The following is a 17,874-nucleotide window of genomic DNA, read 5'->3' on the forward strand; positions in this document are numbered from 1 at the left end:
AGGACTGCGTGGCTGGAGCCAGGAGTCAGCACCCGCTGCTGCATGACTGGAGCCAGCACTTGCTGCTGCACAGCCAGGACCGGGGTCGGCACCCGGGGCCAGCGCCCGCCACTGCATGGCCGGAGCTTGGGAACAGAGCTACGGGTTGGCACCTGCCACTGTGCAGCTGGAGCTTGGGACTGGCGCTGGGGGCCAATGCCTGCTGCCACACAGCTGGACCCAGAGGCTGGAGGTGAAGTCCCTCAGCTGGAGGCCAGGGCCACGTGGCCAGAGCTGGCTGGGTGGGGTGGGGTCAGTACGCACTGCCCCGCGCTCTCAGCCCAGGGCTGTATGACCAGGCTCCTGAAGTCCTGTTGCTGGAGCCTGACGCCGAAACCCTCTTCCCCACCCCCGCCAAGGTTGGGTCAAGAACTCACCTTGCTCCTGCAGCATTTGTGCCCCATCACTCCCCAGAGGCGGTGCAGGGTGCTGTGCATCCAGGAGCAACAAGGAAAGAGTGGGAGGGACTGATGCTCTTTTCACCTCCCCCCCCTTCCCCCCAATCACTGCCCAGGAGGCTGTTGTGGCCACATGAAAACCTCCTGGTGGCCGCATTTGAGAAACGTTGCACTAGACTGCCCGGTACCTGAGTATACTTTGTCCAGATGTAGCTGCATCATTTTCATTCAAAATAAACATTAAGATGAGCAATTTTTAATTGCAACAAATCTTGGAATGCTTTTCGCTCAATAAAACAACCTTTTGATTTACTGAATTTGTAAATGAAACCGACTTGTAAATCCTGTTTATAAAAAGTCTACTGGGAGAAATGTTAGTGCTTTCCTTGTCTAGTTAGGCAGGTGTGATAAGACCTCTTCTGACACACTTCTTTTTTATAAATGCAGAACCACATCAACAGTAACCATTTACGGAGGGCAGAGCAAGAGGTCACCAATCTACAAGGAAAGGCGCAATATCTTTCTGCGCAGAACAAAGGGCTTCTTGCTCAGCTGAGTGAAGCAAAACGTAAACAAGCAGAGACTGAGTGCAAGGTAACCAGCATCGTGCGCACACAATTTAATGTACACAGTATATATTCACATTCTTCTGTCTTACTTGCTACAATCAGATCCATATTTTCAACATTGTATAGATGACAAAGCTCACAAAAGCAAACCTATACATCTTCTAGTGAATTAGTAACATCTTGGATTTACCACCCACCAAAAGGAGGGTTGACAACCTTCTCTAATTTGTGGTCCTGTGAAGGTTAACGTTTCTGATAAGAACTGCACTTTAAAATAAGTGACTATGTATAAAAGGCACAGACTTGCACAGCAGACTCTGAACATGGCTTACTCAGACATATCTGATTGCATTCATGACAAAAGTTTGTAGTACCTTAATTCTGGTTAGCAGAATCAATATAGCTGTGTGAAGGGTCACAAAGGTAGAATTAGGGTGGAAGGGGACATGTCCCCAGAGTAGGGTATGTGTGACAGTACCCACTGTCCAGTGGCAGCCTGTCTTTTTGTAGTGTCTACAATTGGTCAATTTGTTTCCAAGAAGGCTGGGTAGAACAGACATCTTCATTGTGATCAATGCACAAGAATGAAAGAATCTGGCTTGACTTTGAAATCCCAGGTTCAGTTTGCACTTTTTAGTTTAAAAAAATCTGTTTTCTTTCTGAACTGTGCAAATTTGGTATGGCAATCAGACACCAAAAACATGGAGTCTTGTGAGGCTCTTTTAGTAACTTCCTTATAAAACCATACTTCAAAGTTATTATTGCCCCTCACCTAAAAGTGAGACTATTTAAACCAAAAGTTGTTCCAGCTCAAGTGTGTGAAAAGTTTTTACGTGTCAGAAGCTGAAAACAAGTTAAAATGTGTCTTGAATTAATTTTCAGTACACATGGGTGATAGGATTCCTTTAATAAAGTAAATTTAAAATATTCAATATAGTTAACATCCTGTGTGTGCCCGTTTTTCATATAACCCAAAAGACTAGCATGAGCAGCACATCAATAATCAAACTAACATCTTAAATCTTCAGCTGTACATTGTTGTGTTCATATACTGCATCAGCTTCCAAATGTGTCCATGAACATATGAGTTTTGCCTTAGCAAAAGTAAATGGGTTATATTTACACTTGAGTTCCAGATGTTTCCAGATTCATTCATAAGGGCAAAGTTGAAAAAAATATTTCAAGAAAAAATTTCTCAAATGACGGTCACTTATTCAAAATGTATGTTTATAATAAGAAATAACATGCACCCAAGTGTATGTAAGGCTGTAATTCCATCAAAGGGTTCTGATGACAGCATAAACCAAGAGTGAAGCTTGAGTGGTTTTATCAGTCACTAGATCCCAGTGATGAAATTACATCCTTATTAATATGTATAGTTTACTTACAATATCACACAAACCTGTAAATACGGAAATTTGTGCATGTTTCAAAGTGTTCTCTTCAGGGTAATACAGTTTAATTGACTAGATTTTTGTACACTAAACTATGCTGACCTAACTTTAATCACCCTAAACTATGAAGCGTAGTGTGTATTCAGCACTTCTGTCTCCTAATTAACTTCATTTTGCTAGTGAAGGGTTTTTTTATTTAGTTTCATTTGATTTTAATTTAAGGTGCTTACCATTTCTTAGCTATACTGTAGTCCTTCTCCCCTAGGACATTCAACATCTCTTTAGAAAGGATTTTCATTTTTCCTGCTGTTTACATTGTACCGTTGCTAGCCTCCTTTGTTTCTGATGCGACCTAAAATTAGTGTACAGATAATTGGGTATTGGAATTTGACAAGCCAATGAAAGTTGTTTTTTAGGGATCTGCCCACTGAATATTAAATGCGGGATCTCATTCTGCACTTCATTCTACATAAGAGTTGGTTTCTAATGCTTTCCATATGTTGATTTCCTTACTAGATGTTCACAACAGTTTTATATATTGGTGGCATTTCTTAGTGTATAAGTAATGACATTTCCCCACTCATAAATTCTTGTTTCATAGGATTTGATATACTAATCACATCAAATCTTTATTAAATATTTCAAAGAAGTGGGGTATCTTCATCCTTTTCATAAAGTAAAAGAGCACTTTGAATATCCTCTAATCCAGAATCTGGATTAAGTTTGTACCCATCCTCATCTGGATAATTGGCATGGAAAACCTTGCTCTAAAATGGGTTGAGACAAGCGGCTAGTGGATGCTCAATGCAAGCAGGGACTATGTGTTTGTCAAGTATAATTCTTGTGGCAAGTGAATGAGGTGGAAACACTGATTTTGACCCTGGCTAGACCCTGAATTTTGGTTCATAATCATTAGTCCCTGAGACGTGTATGAGGCTTGCTTCACAAATGCACATTTGTGATGGTCTGAGATCTGTCAAGATAATGTTAATATGAAGTTAATCTCAGTTTGGTGCAAATAAATTGATTCTATTTGGTATTCTGGCGCATTATTTGAACCGTGACCTTGAATGTAAGCTTGGAACTGGCCCCATAGCTGATTTGTTTGTACAGAATCCTGCATAGTAGCATTCATATAATGTGTGGTTTTTTGTTTTTGTTTTTTTTATTTGCAAATTGTATTAATAGATCATTGTGATTTAGGAGAGTCCTACTTAAGCAAGTTAATTTAATTTTCCCTCCTCTTTACCCTTTCCCAAAACCCTTTCCTCCTTTATCCTATCACTGATATAATCTGTCGTGCCTGCTGTCCTCCTGTTGTCCCCACACCCACTCCTCCCTGACTTGCCTCTTGCTTCTTCCCCTTAATAAAAGTATACTGTGGTCTCTCCATCCTCAAGAAGCAGTCCCTTTATTCCACCAGCCTTTCCAACTACTTCCTCTCCCTTCCTTTAATCTCTAAACTCAAAGGCACTATTTGCCACTGTTGCTTACAGTTCCTCTTTTCTAGCTCCACTTGGCCCCTCCATTCCACTGAAATTAATCTCACCAGGATCTCTAATGACTCCTTTCATGGCCAGAATTTCTGGCTCTCTACCTGATCCTCCTTCACTTGCTTATAAAACTGGTTACTTGCTCTTTCTTGACATTTTGTCCTTCCTTGGGTATTTGTGTCCTCTCCTGGCTCTTCTACCCTCTGATCATTCTTTCATTGTATCTCAGTGAATCCTCCTATTTTGCAAGCAGTCACACAGGCTCTTCCCTTGACCAACTTCTCCTTTTACATCTTTTTTGGCTTCTTGCATGACTTCAGCTACCATGTGTATGCTGATTGGAAAAGATAACTCTCAAACCTCTCTTAATCAGCTCCTTCCAACCTAGCCTACATCTCAGCCTGTCTTTCTGACGTTATCTTGGATGTGTCACTACAATTTAAACACATGGGCAAAACTGAACTCCGTATCTTTACTTTCCAAACTTCTCCCCCTTATCCTTTTTGTTACTGTTGACAATACCATCATCTTTCCTACTGCCCATAAACCTAGATGTTTATATTTGACTCCTTCTGCCTTGTCCCACATATCCAGATTTTTCGATAACACTTTTGAGTGTGCCTCCCCTCTTAATTGATACAGGTAAACCTCTTGTTCAGTTCTTCATCTCCGATCTTACTACAGTGACTTCTGTGACCTCCCTGGCAACCACATCATCCATCCCCAGGCTATTCACAACACAGCTGCTAAGATCTTCCCTGTCTTTTATTCTAAACGCATCTCGCACACCACCTTGAGTGCCTTCATTTGCTCCCCCCCTTCCACAGCATTTAGTTAAGCTTCTAGTACAGTCCTTAAGACCATTCACAATTCTGTCCCTCTTGTCTCCTGCTCTACCAACAATGCCCTCCTTGATTGCCCCTGTGTTTGCATCTCCAACTCTTCTTGCTTTTTTCACACAGCCTTATGCTTGGAATGCCCTTCCTGATCTGATCTTTAAGGGCAAATATTGCCTTCTTGCATTCCTCCAAGACCCACTGTTTCCATGATACTTACAAAAAGTTAGTCAACTAATAATACATAGGTTGAAGGGAAGTTGAGTGTAGTTATCTTTTAAAATGTGCATCGTGTGCTGTTTATATAATCTTGATTGTATCCCTGTTCTTCACACAGTGTATGTTTGTTTTAAACAGCAAGCTAAAGCCTGGGTGGTTGCTACCAGAATACAAGCACTTATTTAAAGCAGCATTTTGTAGTTGAAAACCTTTTAGAACCAGGTTTATAATAGCACTTTGCTTATTACGTTTTCTGGTATGTTTTCTGTTCACTTGTAAAACTTAATGCACACAGAGAAGGTGAAACTTTTGCAAGTCCCCCAAGCAATATATTTTTTCATATTAGCATTACCTTTTGTGGAGAGATCTCAGATTTGCCTCTCCCACCCATTTTCCCCTCCAGTAACAACCTAATACATCCTCAAAGCCTCAATCTTCATTCTTCCAGGTGAGAACTGAATGGGTCTCCCATGTACATAAACAGTTCTTTAATTTCACTAGGGACAGGCATGTATGGTGACTTTTTTTTTTTCTTTCAGCCAAGTAAAGAGATCTTAAAATTATAATATCTGCATGGGTAACTAGGAAAAACTCCATGTCAGTATACAAACTAAATCTGGGAGTTTCCTTACTAGCACAACTGTCATGGGAGGTTTTCCATTGTAGTTTCAGGGCCACTAGTTTCTATAGCTTTAAATATTTTCATTTTAAATCAACTAAAAGTATAGATGGGGCCTGATAGACATGGTTCAAGCAGAAATGCTTTGTACATCTGAGCAGAAATGCTTTGAACCAAAGAAAATATGTCAATGTAAGGAACTAGAAGGTATAAGAACAGTTGTAGTGTTTGGGAATGATAGGTATGATTAACATTGCTATGGCCATTACTGAAAACTAAGGGTTTTTTTGGAGGACATGTGGGGGGGGCCCTGTTCCTAGGGGGAAAGAAACAATAGAAACTACATGAAGTCCTCAAGGATTCTGTTAATTCTCTTACCGGAAATGGTGACATAGATCTTCATTCCCCAAATGTAAGTTAATTTGACAATAGATGCTTTGAAATTGGTTGGAGTCCTACCTAAATGATTTTCATATTTGGGTGACATCAGCCCAACCCTCTTGAAAGCTAGAAAATTTAACATACTATGGATGTTCAGAAATGTAGTGTCAAATAGTCCAGTGGGCAACCATTCACTAATAGTCCAAACCTTATAGGGTTGATCTCTTCCTTCATATTCCTCCATCTAGTGTTTTAAGAGCTACCTAATTAGACCTCCCTTCCATGTAATTCACGAAGTTGAATGCTCCTGGATATAAATTCTTAAACTGTGTGTACACCTCTCTGGGATCGTATCCTCTCATCTAAAACTTATTGCATCAGAAACATGTAATATTAGGACTAATTAAGAGAATTGTACATCTGAGCAAATGTAAAGACTTTCAAGTATATACAAAGTCATGCAGTCAGGATAACTTTTCTTGAAAAACCTTGACACCCCTCTTCTCCCTCCCCTTCCCCCCCCCAAATCTTAGACTCCTGACCTAATGGCCAGTCTCCTGGCAGGGGGGAAATAGCCCCTTTGTAGTGTTATTTCCTTGTTGGATGATATTGCTTTGCAGTTAATTCCTTGAATTTCTCCAAGAATGCAGCTTCTGACTAAGAGGCTGCTCAATGAAAGAAGCTAGGGCTTTTTATTGGCACACTTCCCACTGCTGAAGTGGAAGATGCTGCATCTTCTGGTTCTGAGAAGTTAGCTGGTCCATTGTTCATTCCTCAATTATTTGTCATGAAACTGTAAAATCACCTGCTATGTATTAGTCTCATTTTGAATAAGTTGATCATATGTCTCACCTTAACTGAAAGCAGATAGTTATGAACTGAACCTCAGATACATCGACTTACCATGAACACTTCAAACTTTATCAAGAATTTGAAGTGTCAGTGTGTTCCTCTTGTATCTGATCAACAATTCAAGGGCCTTATGATGAGTCAGCTTGAATTGTTAGTAATCAGCACAGTCAGATTAAAAGGAATCCAGTTACTAGTACTGTTAGGGCTAAACTCTGCTTTAAGGTAAAGTAACCCAGCAGCCCTGCATGGGTGGAATTCGGCCCTCAGTCTGAATTAGATATGAGGTCTGGTACGTAGCACTAGGTCTGTTTGATGCTACGGTTTTTATCACTCTGAAAAATATAGGTAACTAATGCAGTAGAACAGATCCACAGTTACTATGAAAGTCAGAATTTAGAAAAAACACGTTACAATATAAAAAATAAGAGGAAGTACAAAAACTAAAAAAAAGCAATCTTCTAGTAACTACGGTAAATCTGAAATTAATTGAATTGATGGCTTTAGAAGTGATAGTCAAGTAACAAAAGGAAAAATCGAGTCCACAACATGCTCTAATAGTGCAGTGATGGGAAACAACTGATGTTCTTTGTTTACAAGATCCAAATAAAAGGCCAACTTGAAAATTACTGTAATGACTGTTCCGGAATAAAAAAAAGTACAGTTCAGAATCTAAATGGGTCTAATTTTGACACTACCTTTACATCAGAAAGGCCCAATAACTAAAATAGAACTAGAGCACAGTCATCAGATTTCAAATTGCTGGAAAAAAACAAGCATCAAACTCTAATGGAAGTGGGACAATCTCCAAATTTCCATTCCCCACAATATTTAACTAAAAGATTATTTAAACTTCAATTTTTCTTATGAACTGGAATGTCAAACCGCTGTATTGTGGAGTGTGGCGTACGTGTAAAAAACGGCTGGGATACATGGCTCAGGTGCTTGATTAAAAGGACTTTAGTTCTACTGGTCTGTCACTGTTACAGATATCCAGCTTGGTTGTAACGTTACCAGTTGCCTTATGTGAAATGAGTCAGGTGAGAGGGCATGGACTCTTGTGATGGATACCTTGTTAGCACTGGGAGGTCAATGTTTGAATTACTATGGAGACTAAGCCTTTGACAGCTAGGGGTGTGCTTTACATGCCAACTGAGGTACACTGGTTTGCAGCGTTACGGTCCATGCTATAGCACTTCTGTGGATGAAGAGAAGACTTCACTTGTACTCTTAATCTAGTCCTTTTCCTGGGTATTAAAATCTTAAATAACTTATTTATTCCTCTCCCTCTTCCCCCAAATAAAGGGAAGACAAAGAACAAAAGAGTAGAGAAGGAAGGGGGACAGGGAGGAAGAGCCACATCTCAAGTTTCATCTGCCAGGAATAAATTAGGGTATATCTACACTACAACTGAACACCCATGGCTGGCCTGTGTCCGCTGACTTGGGCTCAGGCTGCAGGATTGTAAAATTGCTATGTAGGTGTTCAGGCTTAGGCTGGAGCCTGGGATCAGGGAGCCTCCCCCTCACAAACCCAAAACATCAGAGAAAGTTATCTCTTGATTTTACAGCTTAGCCCTATTCAACTCTTTTCAGAACAAGGAAGAAGTGATGGCAGTAAGACTCCGTGAAGCAGACAGCATAGCAGCTGTGGCAGAACTCCAGCAGCATATTGCTGAACTAGAAATCCAGGTAACAAATAACACTTGTAAATGCTAAATGTGTAACATAGTACTGGCCCCATCCTTATTTAGCATTATCCCTTTTATTTGCTCCCTTTTCACCTAAGCACAAGGCTATGCTTCTCTAATGTTGGGTAATGCTATACTGTTGAATATTTCCTTTTAGAAATAAAGACCTGGCATTCTGTCAAATAGACTTCTGGGATGTTAATTATTGCTTCCATGCAAGTGACAGAGAGCCATGCTTTTCCTCTTGGCTTCTAACTTGTCTGTTTGCCTTTGCTGACTTTGTCAATGTAATGTAAATATGAAGTACCACTGAATATTTCAAAGATTGAAAACCTCCTTTTAGATTGGAATCAAACTAAAACATTTTTTTTTTTTTAAATCACCTTTCTTGTTTGGCCCAATTCTACTGCAGGGCCAGAAGTATAGGTATTATCCTAAACCCACATTTCAGTTGTCTAAGTCAGGGGTGGCCAACCTGAGCCTGAGAAGGAACCAGAATTTACCAATGTGCATTGCCAAAGAGCCACAGTAATATGGTGTCTGTGTGTATATATTCTCATATTCTCTCTCTCTCTCTCTCTCTCTCTCTCATATTCTATAAGTTGATGTATATTTATAATGTATAGTTAATGATAATAACTTAACCTTTTACTTAGTGGGATTTCTGGAAATCTTTGCTTTCAACAATTCCCTTGAAGTTTGGTTTGTGTTCATTTGTGCTCACATGCAGCAGTTCTTAAGTGGCTGTCTGTCAAAATGGATTGATGCTTGTATTTCACATGTTTGAGTGTTGTGAAAACAGATTCACCAAGACAAGTCAAGGCAAACCTAGAGATAAATTTTAGGGTTGCATCTCTGATGTTGGGGTATTTATCCTTTTGGTACAGATTTCCAGAAAAGGGTCCCCTCTGTCTTCTGAACAGTTTTCAATCTGTCATCTTCCAAAAGTTCTATTTCCATCTGGCATGTTGCTTCATCAGTGACAAAAGGGGCCTTCAGCACTAAAAAGGTCAATCAGAAATCTGATTTGAGGTCTTTTCTGCCGCAAATCTTGGAATCTTTCCTCAAAACTGTCCTTAAGATCTTTAATCACACCGCTTATCTAGTTGTGCTCCATTTTAGAGGTTCTGCTACATCTTCTTTTGATCTGGCTTGAAGTTGTGACATTGAGGGAAAGTGTGTCAGCTCTCCCTCAAGCATTTGTCTGTGAAACAACTGCAGTTGTTTCACGAATGCAAATATGCCTTGCACCAGATCAGACAGCAACTGGAATTTTCCTTGTAAGTCCACGTTTAGTTTATCCAAATGCAGCAGCATGTCTGCAAGAAATGCCAAGTCTAGAGCCCATCCAGGATCTGTAAGTTCGGGATGTATTCTGTGCTTCTCCTCTAAACCATTTTACTGGTTCCAATAGCTCAAAAAAACAGGAAATAACTTTATCTCTCGAGAGCCATCAAACTGCACAGTGAAATGGCAAATCGGCAGCGGAGTAGTCTTCATTCAGTTCTTCAATTAGATTTTGAAATTGTCTGATTAAGTTCATTTGAGAGAATGAAATTCATAATATGCAAGACAGGTTTCATGACGTGATCAAACTTGAGATTTTTAGATACCAGTTGTTCCTGATGAATAATACAGTGAAATGCCCAAAATTCAGGAAAGCTCTCATCAGATTTACAAAGCCCTACTAATCCATTCGCAGATCCCCACATCGATGGAGCCCCATCTGTTGCAATGGCAGTGAGCCTCTGTAAAGGCAAGTGGCTTTTCGCAACTGCCAACATCAATGCCTCCTTTAGATCTCGTCCACGAGTTCTGTCCTTTAGTGACACGATATCGAGGAGTTCTTCCCTTACAACACAGTCGTCAGTGTGGACAAATACCGATAATAAGGTTTATCCTGTGCATGGCACAACTCATCCAAAGCGATGCTCAAACAGTCTCACTGCTGAAGTTGCAAGTGCTGCGATTCAGTGTCACTGTTCAGGTTGTAGATTCTGCATTCTGTTGTGTGGCGTGAAAGCTACAGGCCAGAAATTTTCTTCGATAGATTCTCATTCTCTAGTGACAGGATTACAGTCACATCAGTGAAGCACGTTTTTATAAGCTCTCCTTCAGATGGGCTATGTGCCAGGCCACATAATAGGAGGCTAATGTTACAGTCTGCAATCGGTTGGCAAATCTGGTGAAGAACTGGGCTTTTACATCTGTCTGGTTTTTTTTCAAAGTTTTCAGTTTTAAAGTGTGGCGTTCAGAATCTTGTGATAATTCTTGATCCATATGTGCATGGCTAGAAGCGAAATGATGCTGCAAGTTTGAAGATTTTGAACCGAGAAACACGCGTCTGGCAAAGAAGACACATGGCCTTACCATTACGTTCAATGAAAAAGTACTTATTCTCCCACTCCTGTTGGAAGCCTCGATTTTCATCTGTGTATTTTCTTTTCTGTTTGCACTTGCCTTCCATTGTTAGACGGTGTAAGAAAAATTTTGATTAAAAATTTCCACACCAGCTAGTCACCGTGTGCTTTATTTAAGGAGACACTGGTGCCATCCAGGGGGGTGCTGGACCCCTTGCTCTGTCCCAGGCCCTGCCCCCCACTCCACCCCTTTCCCCAAGTCCCCATTGCCTCTTCCCACCCCCTCCCCAGAGTGATCATCACAAAACAGCTGATCGCAGTGGGCCGAAGGCACAGGGAGGAAGGAGGCAGCGCTGGGGGAGGGAGTGGTGAGGTTGCACGCTGCATACTCGCTCTTCCCCCACTAGAGCCTCCTCAATGCTGTGAACAGCTGATCACTAGGGGAGGGAAGGGGGCTGCACATCACATCCTCACTCCTCTGCCCTTCCCCCCCACAGAGCCTCTTGAACACTGCGAAACAGCGGATCGCAGGAGGAGACACCGGATTGCAGGAGGAGACACGGGGGAGGGAGGGAGGGAGGAGGTGGTGCTGATTTTGGGGGAGGGGATGCCAGTGGGCAGGAGGCACTGAGGGAGGGAGAGGGGACTGATAGGGCTGCACCCACCATTTTTCCCCAGAGTCAGCTCCTAGCAGGAGCCACATATTCTCTTCTGAAGAATTGCATGCGGTTTGGAGCCACAGGTTGGCCACCCCTGGTATAAGTGCTGTATATTGCTTGACTTTCACTATAGTAGTCTTGTTCTTGCTATGGCCTGTAGTATCTGAGCGTGCTTTCTTAAGCTTCTATTTCAACTCCCTCACTTCCAAGCTGTACTTCTGGGCCTATATTGTTCCATGGCCTGATGATTTGCTGGCTCTAGGGATAATCAGTGACAATTATGTACCCTTTAAGTACTTTTCTGCTTTCAAAAATCTGACCCCATGTCTCACCTACAACTCTCCTGTTTTAGCTCTGCTGTGTCAGTTTTGATTGTCCTCCTTGCAACTTCTCATAGCTGAATGTCATTCTTCAACTTTTGTCCTAACTGGGACTTCTTTCTTTCCTCTGAGTTCTGTCACAGCTTCAGTTGAGAGCTTCCTCTTTCCTACTCACCAGATTGCTGTGAGGGAATCAAGCCACTGAATCCTCTGGTGTTCTAAGCCTCCAGAGTCCGAACAGAATCCAGGCACTGCTCCTGACTTGGAGTCTCTAGACACATTCCCTCGAGTACAAACCCTCTCTCTAGCATGCCCCTCCTGAGAGCGGTGACCACACGTCCCGCTTCCCCAGTCCCTGCAACCAATGTAAGTCCTCAAACTTTCCTCCTGCACTGCCCAGCTTAAAAACTCGCCCAGAACTCCAGCCAGGTGGTGGTGAGAGTCCACAATTTACTACTTCATGGAGTGTGTGGTAGGCATAATGCATGAAATTCAGATACTTTGCACAGGATTCTAAAACCATTGCTCTTTAATTGCATGACATACATGAGTCCTTTTTTTTTTTTTTTTTTTTTAAGAAAAAAAAACCCTATATGTATTTCCCTGCCTGAGTTTCCTCAACACTCCGAAGTATACTTTGGGCTGAGGGTTCTCTGGGAGCTGTCCAGGCTTGTGTTCTGAAATGGGAAGTCTTCTTCCCCCCAGCTCCTCTTCCTCTTGCCTCTTTCTTTGTGCTGATCTTTTCCCCTATGAATCTTTTTTTAACCCCTCTTTCTGTCACGTTGCTGGTAACTTTCCACTTTCTCCATTTTCATCACCCCTGCAAACAAATTGGGAGAAATCTCTTTTGGCTTAAATATATTCTTGCTTCAGGCATTTCCACCTGGATAGGTGACTATTACATTCTAACAAGTCATTATTGTCCCTGAGCTGGCAGCGATGTAACACAGCCCTGCCAGCCCATAGTGGATTCCATATTTACTTAGAGGCATCGAGTGATGCTGCAATTTCGTGGCACCAACTTCATAATATCAGCCGGGAAGTCTGTCTGTACAGCTTGGAATTCTAAGTTCCCAAACAACTTCCTAGTCGTTTCCTCTGAAATGTTGCCTTCAAAACATTTCTCTTTAGCTTATGGTGGCCAAGCTTTTCTCTCCCTTTGATCCCTCAACTACTGTATCCTTTTCCTTTAGCTATACTTACATGATCCAAACTCTTTTTAAAATCCCAACTTATTCCTTTACTGCACTCTTGTCTTGCTGACTGTATGAGAGTTATACAGCATTTGTTCATTTTCTTTGCAACGCTGATGTCAACTTTATTTGTACACATCAGCCTACAAAGCAAACAGCGCCTTTATGAAGCATCCTTTACCATGAATATTTTTCCTCAAGCACAATAGGCACAAAAACAATTGAAAGATAGAGCAATCATCTGTTTTATCGCATTGTGCCCAGATACTATAGTGATAAGTGCCTTAGAAATGCATAGATAAGCAATTCATCTGTAATACTTATTTTACTTATCTCTGAAACAAGATAGCAAGAAAATAGCTGAGTTTTAGTCAATCTCTTCTGATATGTATTCTTCATATGTACTAACAAACATTTTATTAAAAAAGGTGTACTGCATTTTTATCAGCTTTTTTAAATCATAGCTTTTAAGACCAGAAGGGGCCATTGGATCATCATGTTCAGTGACGTGAGTTTCATGTGTAGTTGCGCAACACCTCTGCAGGCCACATACAGAAACAAAATGGCATCCTCCAGGCAGCGTGATCTCACACATAGTGCATGTGAGGTCATGCTGCCTGGAGAATGCCATTTTGTAGAGCAGGTCTGCTGCACAGGTGCATGCGTTCAGGAATTGTCCGGTTGGACTAGTTCAGGGGTCTCAAACACGTGGGCCGCATGCGGCCCGCGGAGCTCCCCGTGGCCCCCCCCCCCCGTTACTTCCTGTTGCTGCCAAACTCCCCTCACACCTGCCCCCCTAAGTTATTTTATGTGGCAGCTAAGCTCCCTGCTCCCCAATATTTGGGGTTGGGTCTCTCCCCCGACCCTGCCTGCTGCCCCCACACACCTCCCCCAAGTGTCCCGGGCTCACTTGCTGCCCCTTCACCGCCCCAGAGCCTGCAGCTCACACTGGCTCCGCTCTGCTCTGCCAGCTTCCGGCATCACCTGCTGCCGCAGGGTCCTAGTGCCCCCCTTCACTAGGGCCAGGGCAGGCTGCCCTTCCCCTGCCCTTCTGCCCTAGTCCTGAGCCTCCCCAATGCCCCCAACCCCCTCATCCCCAGTCCCTCAGCCCTCACCCCTGCACCCCCTCCTATCCCCAAACTCCAGCCCAGAGCCTGCACCCAGCACCCAAACTCCAGCCCAGAGCCTGCACCCCAGACCCCCTCCCACATCCAAACTCTCTCCCAGAGCCTTAAGCAGGTGAGGGTGGAGTTTGGGGGGGCAGGTTCTGGGCACCACCAAAATTTCTACACACCTGCCACCCCTGGAAGAGGCGGAGCAGGGGTGGAGTAGTGGTGCAGCCCAGTGCAGTCGGGGGTTTTACTGAGTGTATCTATTTTATTAAAACCGCTTGGAGGAGGAGGTGGAGAAGAGACGGGGCGGAGTGGGGCCTCATGGAAGGGGTGGAGTGGGGGCGGGTCCAAGGGCAGTGGGGGGTGGTTGTCAGTGATGCGGCCCTTGGGCCAATGCACTAGTCCTCATGTGGCCCTCATGGTCATTTGAGTTTGAGACCCCTGGACTAGTTAGTCTAGCCTCCTGCATAACAAGGCTGTAGAATTTCACCATTATCTCTATATTGAGCCCAATAACTTGTGTTTTACGAAAGCAGATCTTCTTTCAGAAAGGCATCTGGTCTTAATTAGAAGACATTAGGAGATGGAGAATTCACCCTCCCTTGGTAGGTTGTTCCAGTAGTTAAACACTGTCTTAAACTTGTGCTGTAATATCTAATTTGAATTTGTCTGGCTTGAACTTCCAGCCATTGTTCTTATTTGTTTTTCTCTATTAGAGTAAAGAGTTGTTCAGTACCTGGTGTTTTCTCCCAGAGACGGTATAGACAACATAATCAAGTCACCTTTCAATTTTATTTTGATAAGATAAATAGATTGAGCTGTCTAAGCCTCATTGTAAGGCATTTTCTCCAGCCTTCAGACATCTTTGTGGCTCTGCTCTGTACCCTCTCTAATTTTTCATCTTAAAAATATGGACACGAACTATATGCAGTGTTCTAGAATCTCTAAGAATATACAGAATCAATCACTTCCCTACTCATTACTCCTATATATGCATTCAACGATCACATTAGCCATTTTTGCCACAGTATAACATTAAGAGCTGATGTTAAGTTGCTTGTCCCTTATCACCCCTAAATTATTTTCAGTTTCTCCGCTTTCCAGGATATAGTCCCCTATTCTGTAGGTATGGCTTGTATTCTTTGTTCCTAGATGTGCAACTTTGCATTTAGCTATATTAAAATACTTGTTAAGTAGTGAGCTTGTTTTAGTAGACCTAGTTGATGTTTACTGTTAGCATTGTGTGGCTTGTTTCAATGAGATGCATTCACTTTTTTCAGAAATAAGGAAAGTGGATGTTTTCTTCTGTTTGTAATCCATTTATGGTTTGAAGTTATTTAGTCATGTCTGACAGTCAGAGTTGCTAATTTTTCAAGCTTGCTCTGTTCAGTTTCCTTTGTGTGCTACTGATCCTATTAAGTCTGTTGAAATACAAAATGCAACTATTTCAGTATTTGACCATTGTTTTGTCATATCCTGGTTAAGGACAGACAAATCACTTTAAACATGAGTTTGTATTCTTTAAGTAGAAATATTAGTTTCTCTAACATAAATCTAGGACGTTGGACATTGTAAAATGCTAATTTGTGATTAATTACATTGTGCTGAAGTTTTCAACATATGAAGTTTTGTGAGCAGATAACTTCTCTTAAAGATATTGCAGAGACAAGATAGGTTAGGTAATATATTCTACTGGACCAACTTCTGTTGAGACACAAGCTTTTGAGCTACACAGACCTGAAGAGCTCTGTGCAGTTCAAAAACTTATCTCACTAACAGAAGTTGGTCCAGTAGAATATATTACCTCAACCACCTTGTTTAATGTCATGGGACCAACACTGCTACAACACTTAGCTTAAAGATAGTATTTGGTAGCAATAATGAAGTTTATGCTCAAAACTTACTACTTTGGGAACCCATACCCAAAGCCTTCAGAACACTTTAACCAAAACCCAATAGAATAGTAATGGCGAATAAATGCTTATTTCTAGAGCTAGTGAACTATAGAACATACAGCCCCAAATAAAACAAACAGAAGTTTTGTCTTTAGGAAGCTGCAGATCTATTTTACTGTAGGGTTTGTTTTTTGTGTAATATAAACATTAAGGTTGCAAAGTCAAGCACTCCAAAGTTAAGAAATGTCAGAATTAAGGTTGCATACATAATCTTAATTTGGCCCATTTGTGCATGTGCATTGTGATGCAGTCTCTGATTATATGATCACATACTGTTTTATTTCTTAACTTTTGAGTGCTTGACTTTACAACCTTAATGTTCTTTTAACATAGTTTGTGTTTAATTTCCTATCTTATTAAAAAAGAAAATTGGAAAAGACCAATTCAATCATGTGGCATCATATTGACCCCTGCATGATTCACCAGCAGGGTAGGAACCTTTAGATCCACGACACAGACTTCTGCCACTTGAACTAACAGAGTAATTGATAGCAGAAATAGATTCTTATCCTCTATGTGGACCAACACTAGGGGAGAAGAACACAAGTACTCCTGTTCTTTTTGTGGATACAGACTAACACGGCTGCTACTCTGAAACTAGGGGAGAAGACACTCCTAGTGAGTGACGGATATTTGCTGCCAGCAGAGGAATGGTGACTCAGGAATCTTGGACTTGATTCTACGCTTTGGGGGAGTTCTCTAGTGGGCACAGACTATTCTGCCATTTTACCCAAGTTTGACCCGTTCTGACCCATTCCCTCCAACCTGTCCCTGTTTCTATCTCACCACTGGCTCCTCATCCCATTCTCTTCTCACCTGCGCAGTCCCAGTTTTCTTGCGTGGCAAATCCTAATATTACCTCTCCGAACACTCCATCCCAGTCTCCCCACTCCTCTAGTTCCTTGTCCCCAGTTGCCTTGGCTAGCTAACTCGGTTCACTCCCTGGTCTGCAGTTGCTGGCCTCTCCTGCCCACCCCTGGGCTTCTCATCTGATTTGTGTCCTCGCCTCCCCTTGCTCCTTGTTCCAGTTTTTTCCCAGCCAATCACCATGCTCATCCTGGCTCCTTGTCAGATCTCCAATCCCTCCACCAACTGGTTCCAAGTCCCAGCCTTTTTGCCCTGCTAGTTTCTCTATTGTCCCAGCCTCTTCCCCAGGCTTGTTGTGCCAACTACTCCCCCACAATATCCTGGGTCTGGTTCTTTGTTCCCTATGTGTTTGTCAGGTGGGTTCCTCTCCCACAATGCCTAGTTGCCAGCAGAGGGGTCACTGAGAATACAGGGAAGACAAGCTGGCATCTCTCAGTTCTGTTGCCTGGCCCTGGTTCAGTTTCAGTGCCTGGCCATTTGCTCTGTGGGGATTGTGCACACAGTGTGGTTAACATTAGGAGCTGTGAGGGAATGGAGCATGCTCAGTGAGTTGTAAACCTCTAGCAAGTCTCCACAGAGCATGTGTGGGCTGCAATTTTTTTCAAAGTCTGATACATTGGCCTAATTTGAGTGGATTTTCACAAGGATGACAAAAGGCACATCCCTGACACAAAGTACTACCTGCCAAAATTCAAATCTTTGCTCTATCATGGCCGTGCTTTAGAGCTTTCCCAAGAGAAGGTCTCCAGAATTTTGCCACTGGAAAATCTGGTAATTTTCTCTAGTCTTCAGCCAAAACAGTTCAGCAGTTAAGGACAAATTTTCCAGAATAGATGCAGTTTGAGGCAGACACCCACATAGAAAATTTCATTCCAAACGGTTAACCTCTGTTAAAGTTTTTTAAAAGTTCATGAAAACAGG

General features: G+C 42.2%; 1 protein-coding gene across 3 annotated transcripts in view; it reads left to right on the forward strand.

The window, feature by feature from the left end:
* Nucleotides 1-438: 438 nt before the first annotated feature.
* LOC117881921 (ecotropic viral integration site 5 protein homolog) overlaps nt 439-17,874 on the forward strand; it is a 64,206-nt gene continuing 46,770 nt past the window's right edge. Inside the window, exons 1-2 of one of the 3 annotated variants that reach the window (XM_034779776.1) lie at nt 439-1,031; nt 8,393-8,488. In XM_034779776.1, the coding sequence (XP_034635667.1) occupies nt 879-1,031; nt 8,393-8,488 (249 nt within the window). In that variant the 5' untranslated portion in view covers nt 439-878. The remainder of the gene's footprint in view (nt 1,032-8,392; nt 8,489-17,874) is intronic. The other 2 variants (XM_034779774.1, XM_034779775.1) reach the window with 2 other exon arrangements.

This window comes from Trachemys scripta, chromosome 8 (assembly GCF_013100865.1).
Source record: "Trachemys scripta elegans isolate TJP31775 chromosome 8, CAS_Tse_1.0, whole genome shotgun sequence".
In the NCBI taxonomy this organism is placed as follows: domain Eukaryota; kingdom Metazoa; phylum Chordata; order Testudines; family Emydidae; genus Trachemys; species Trachemys scripta.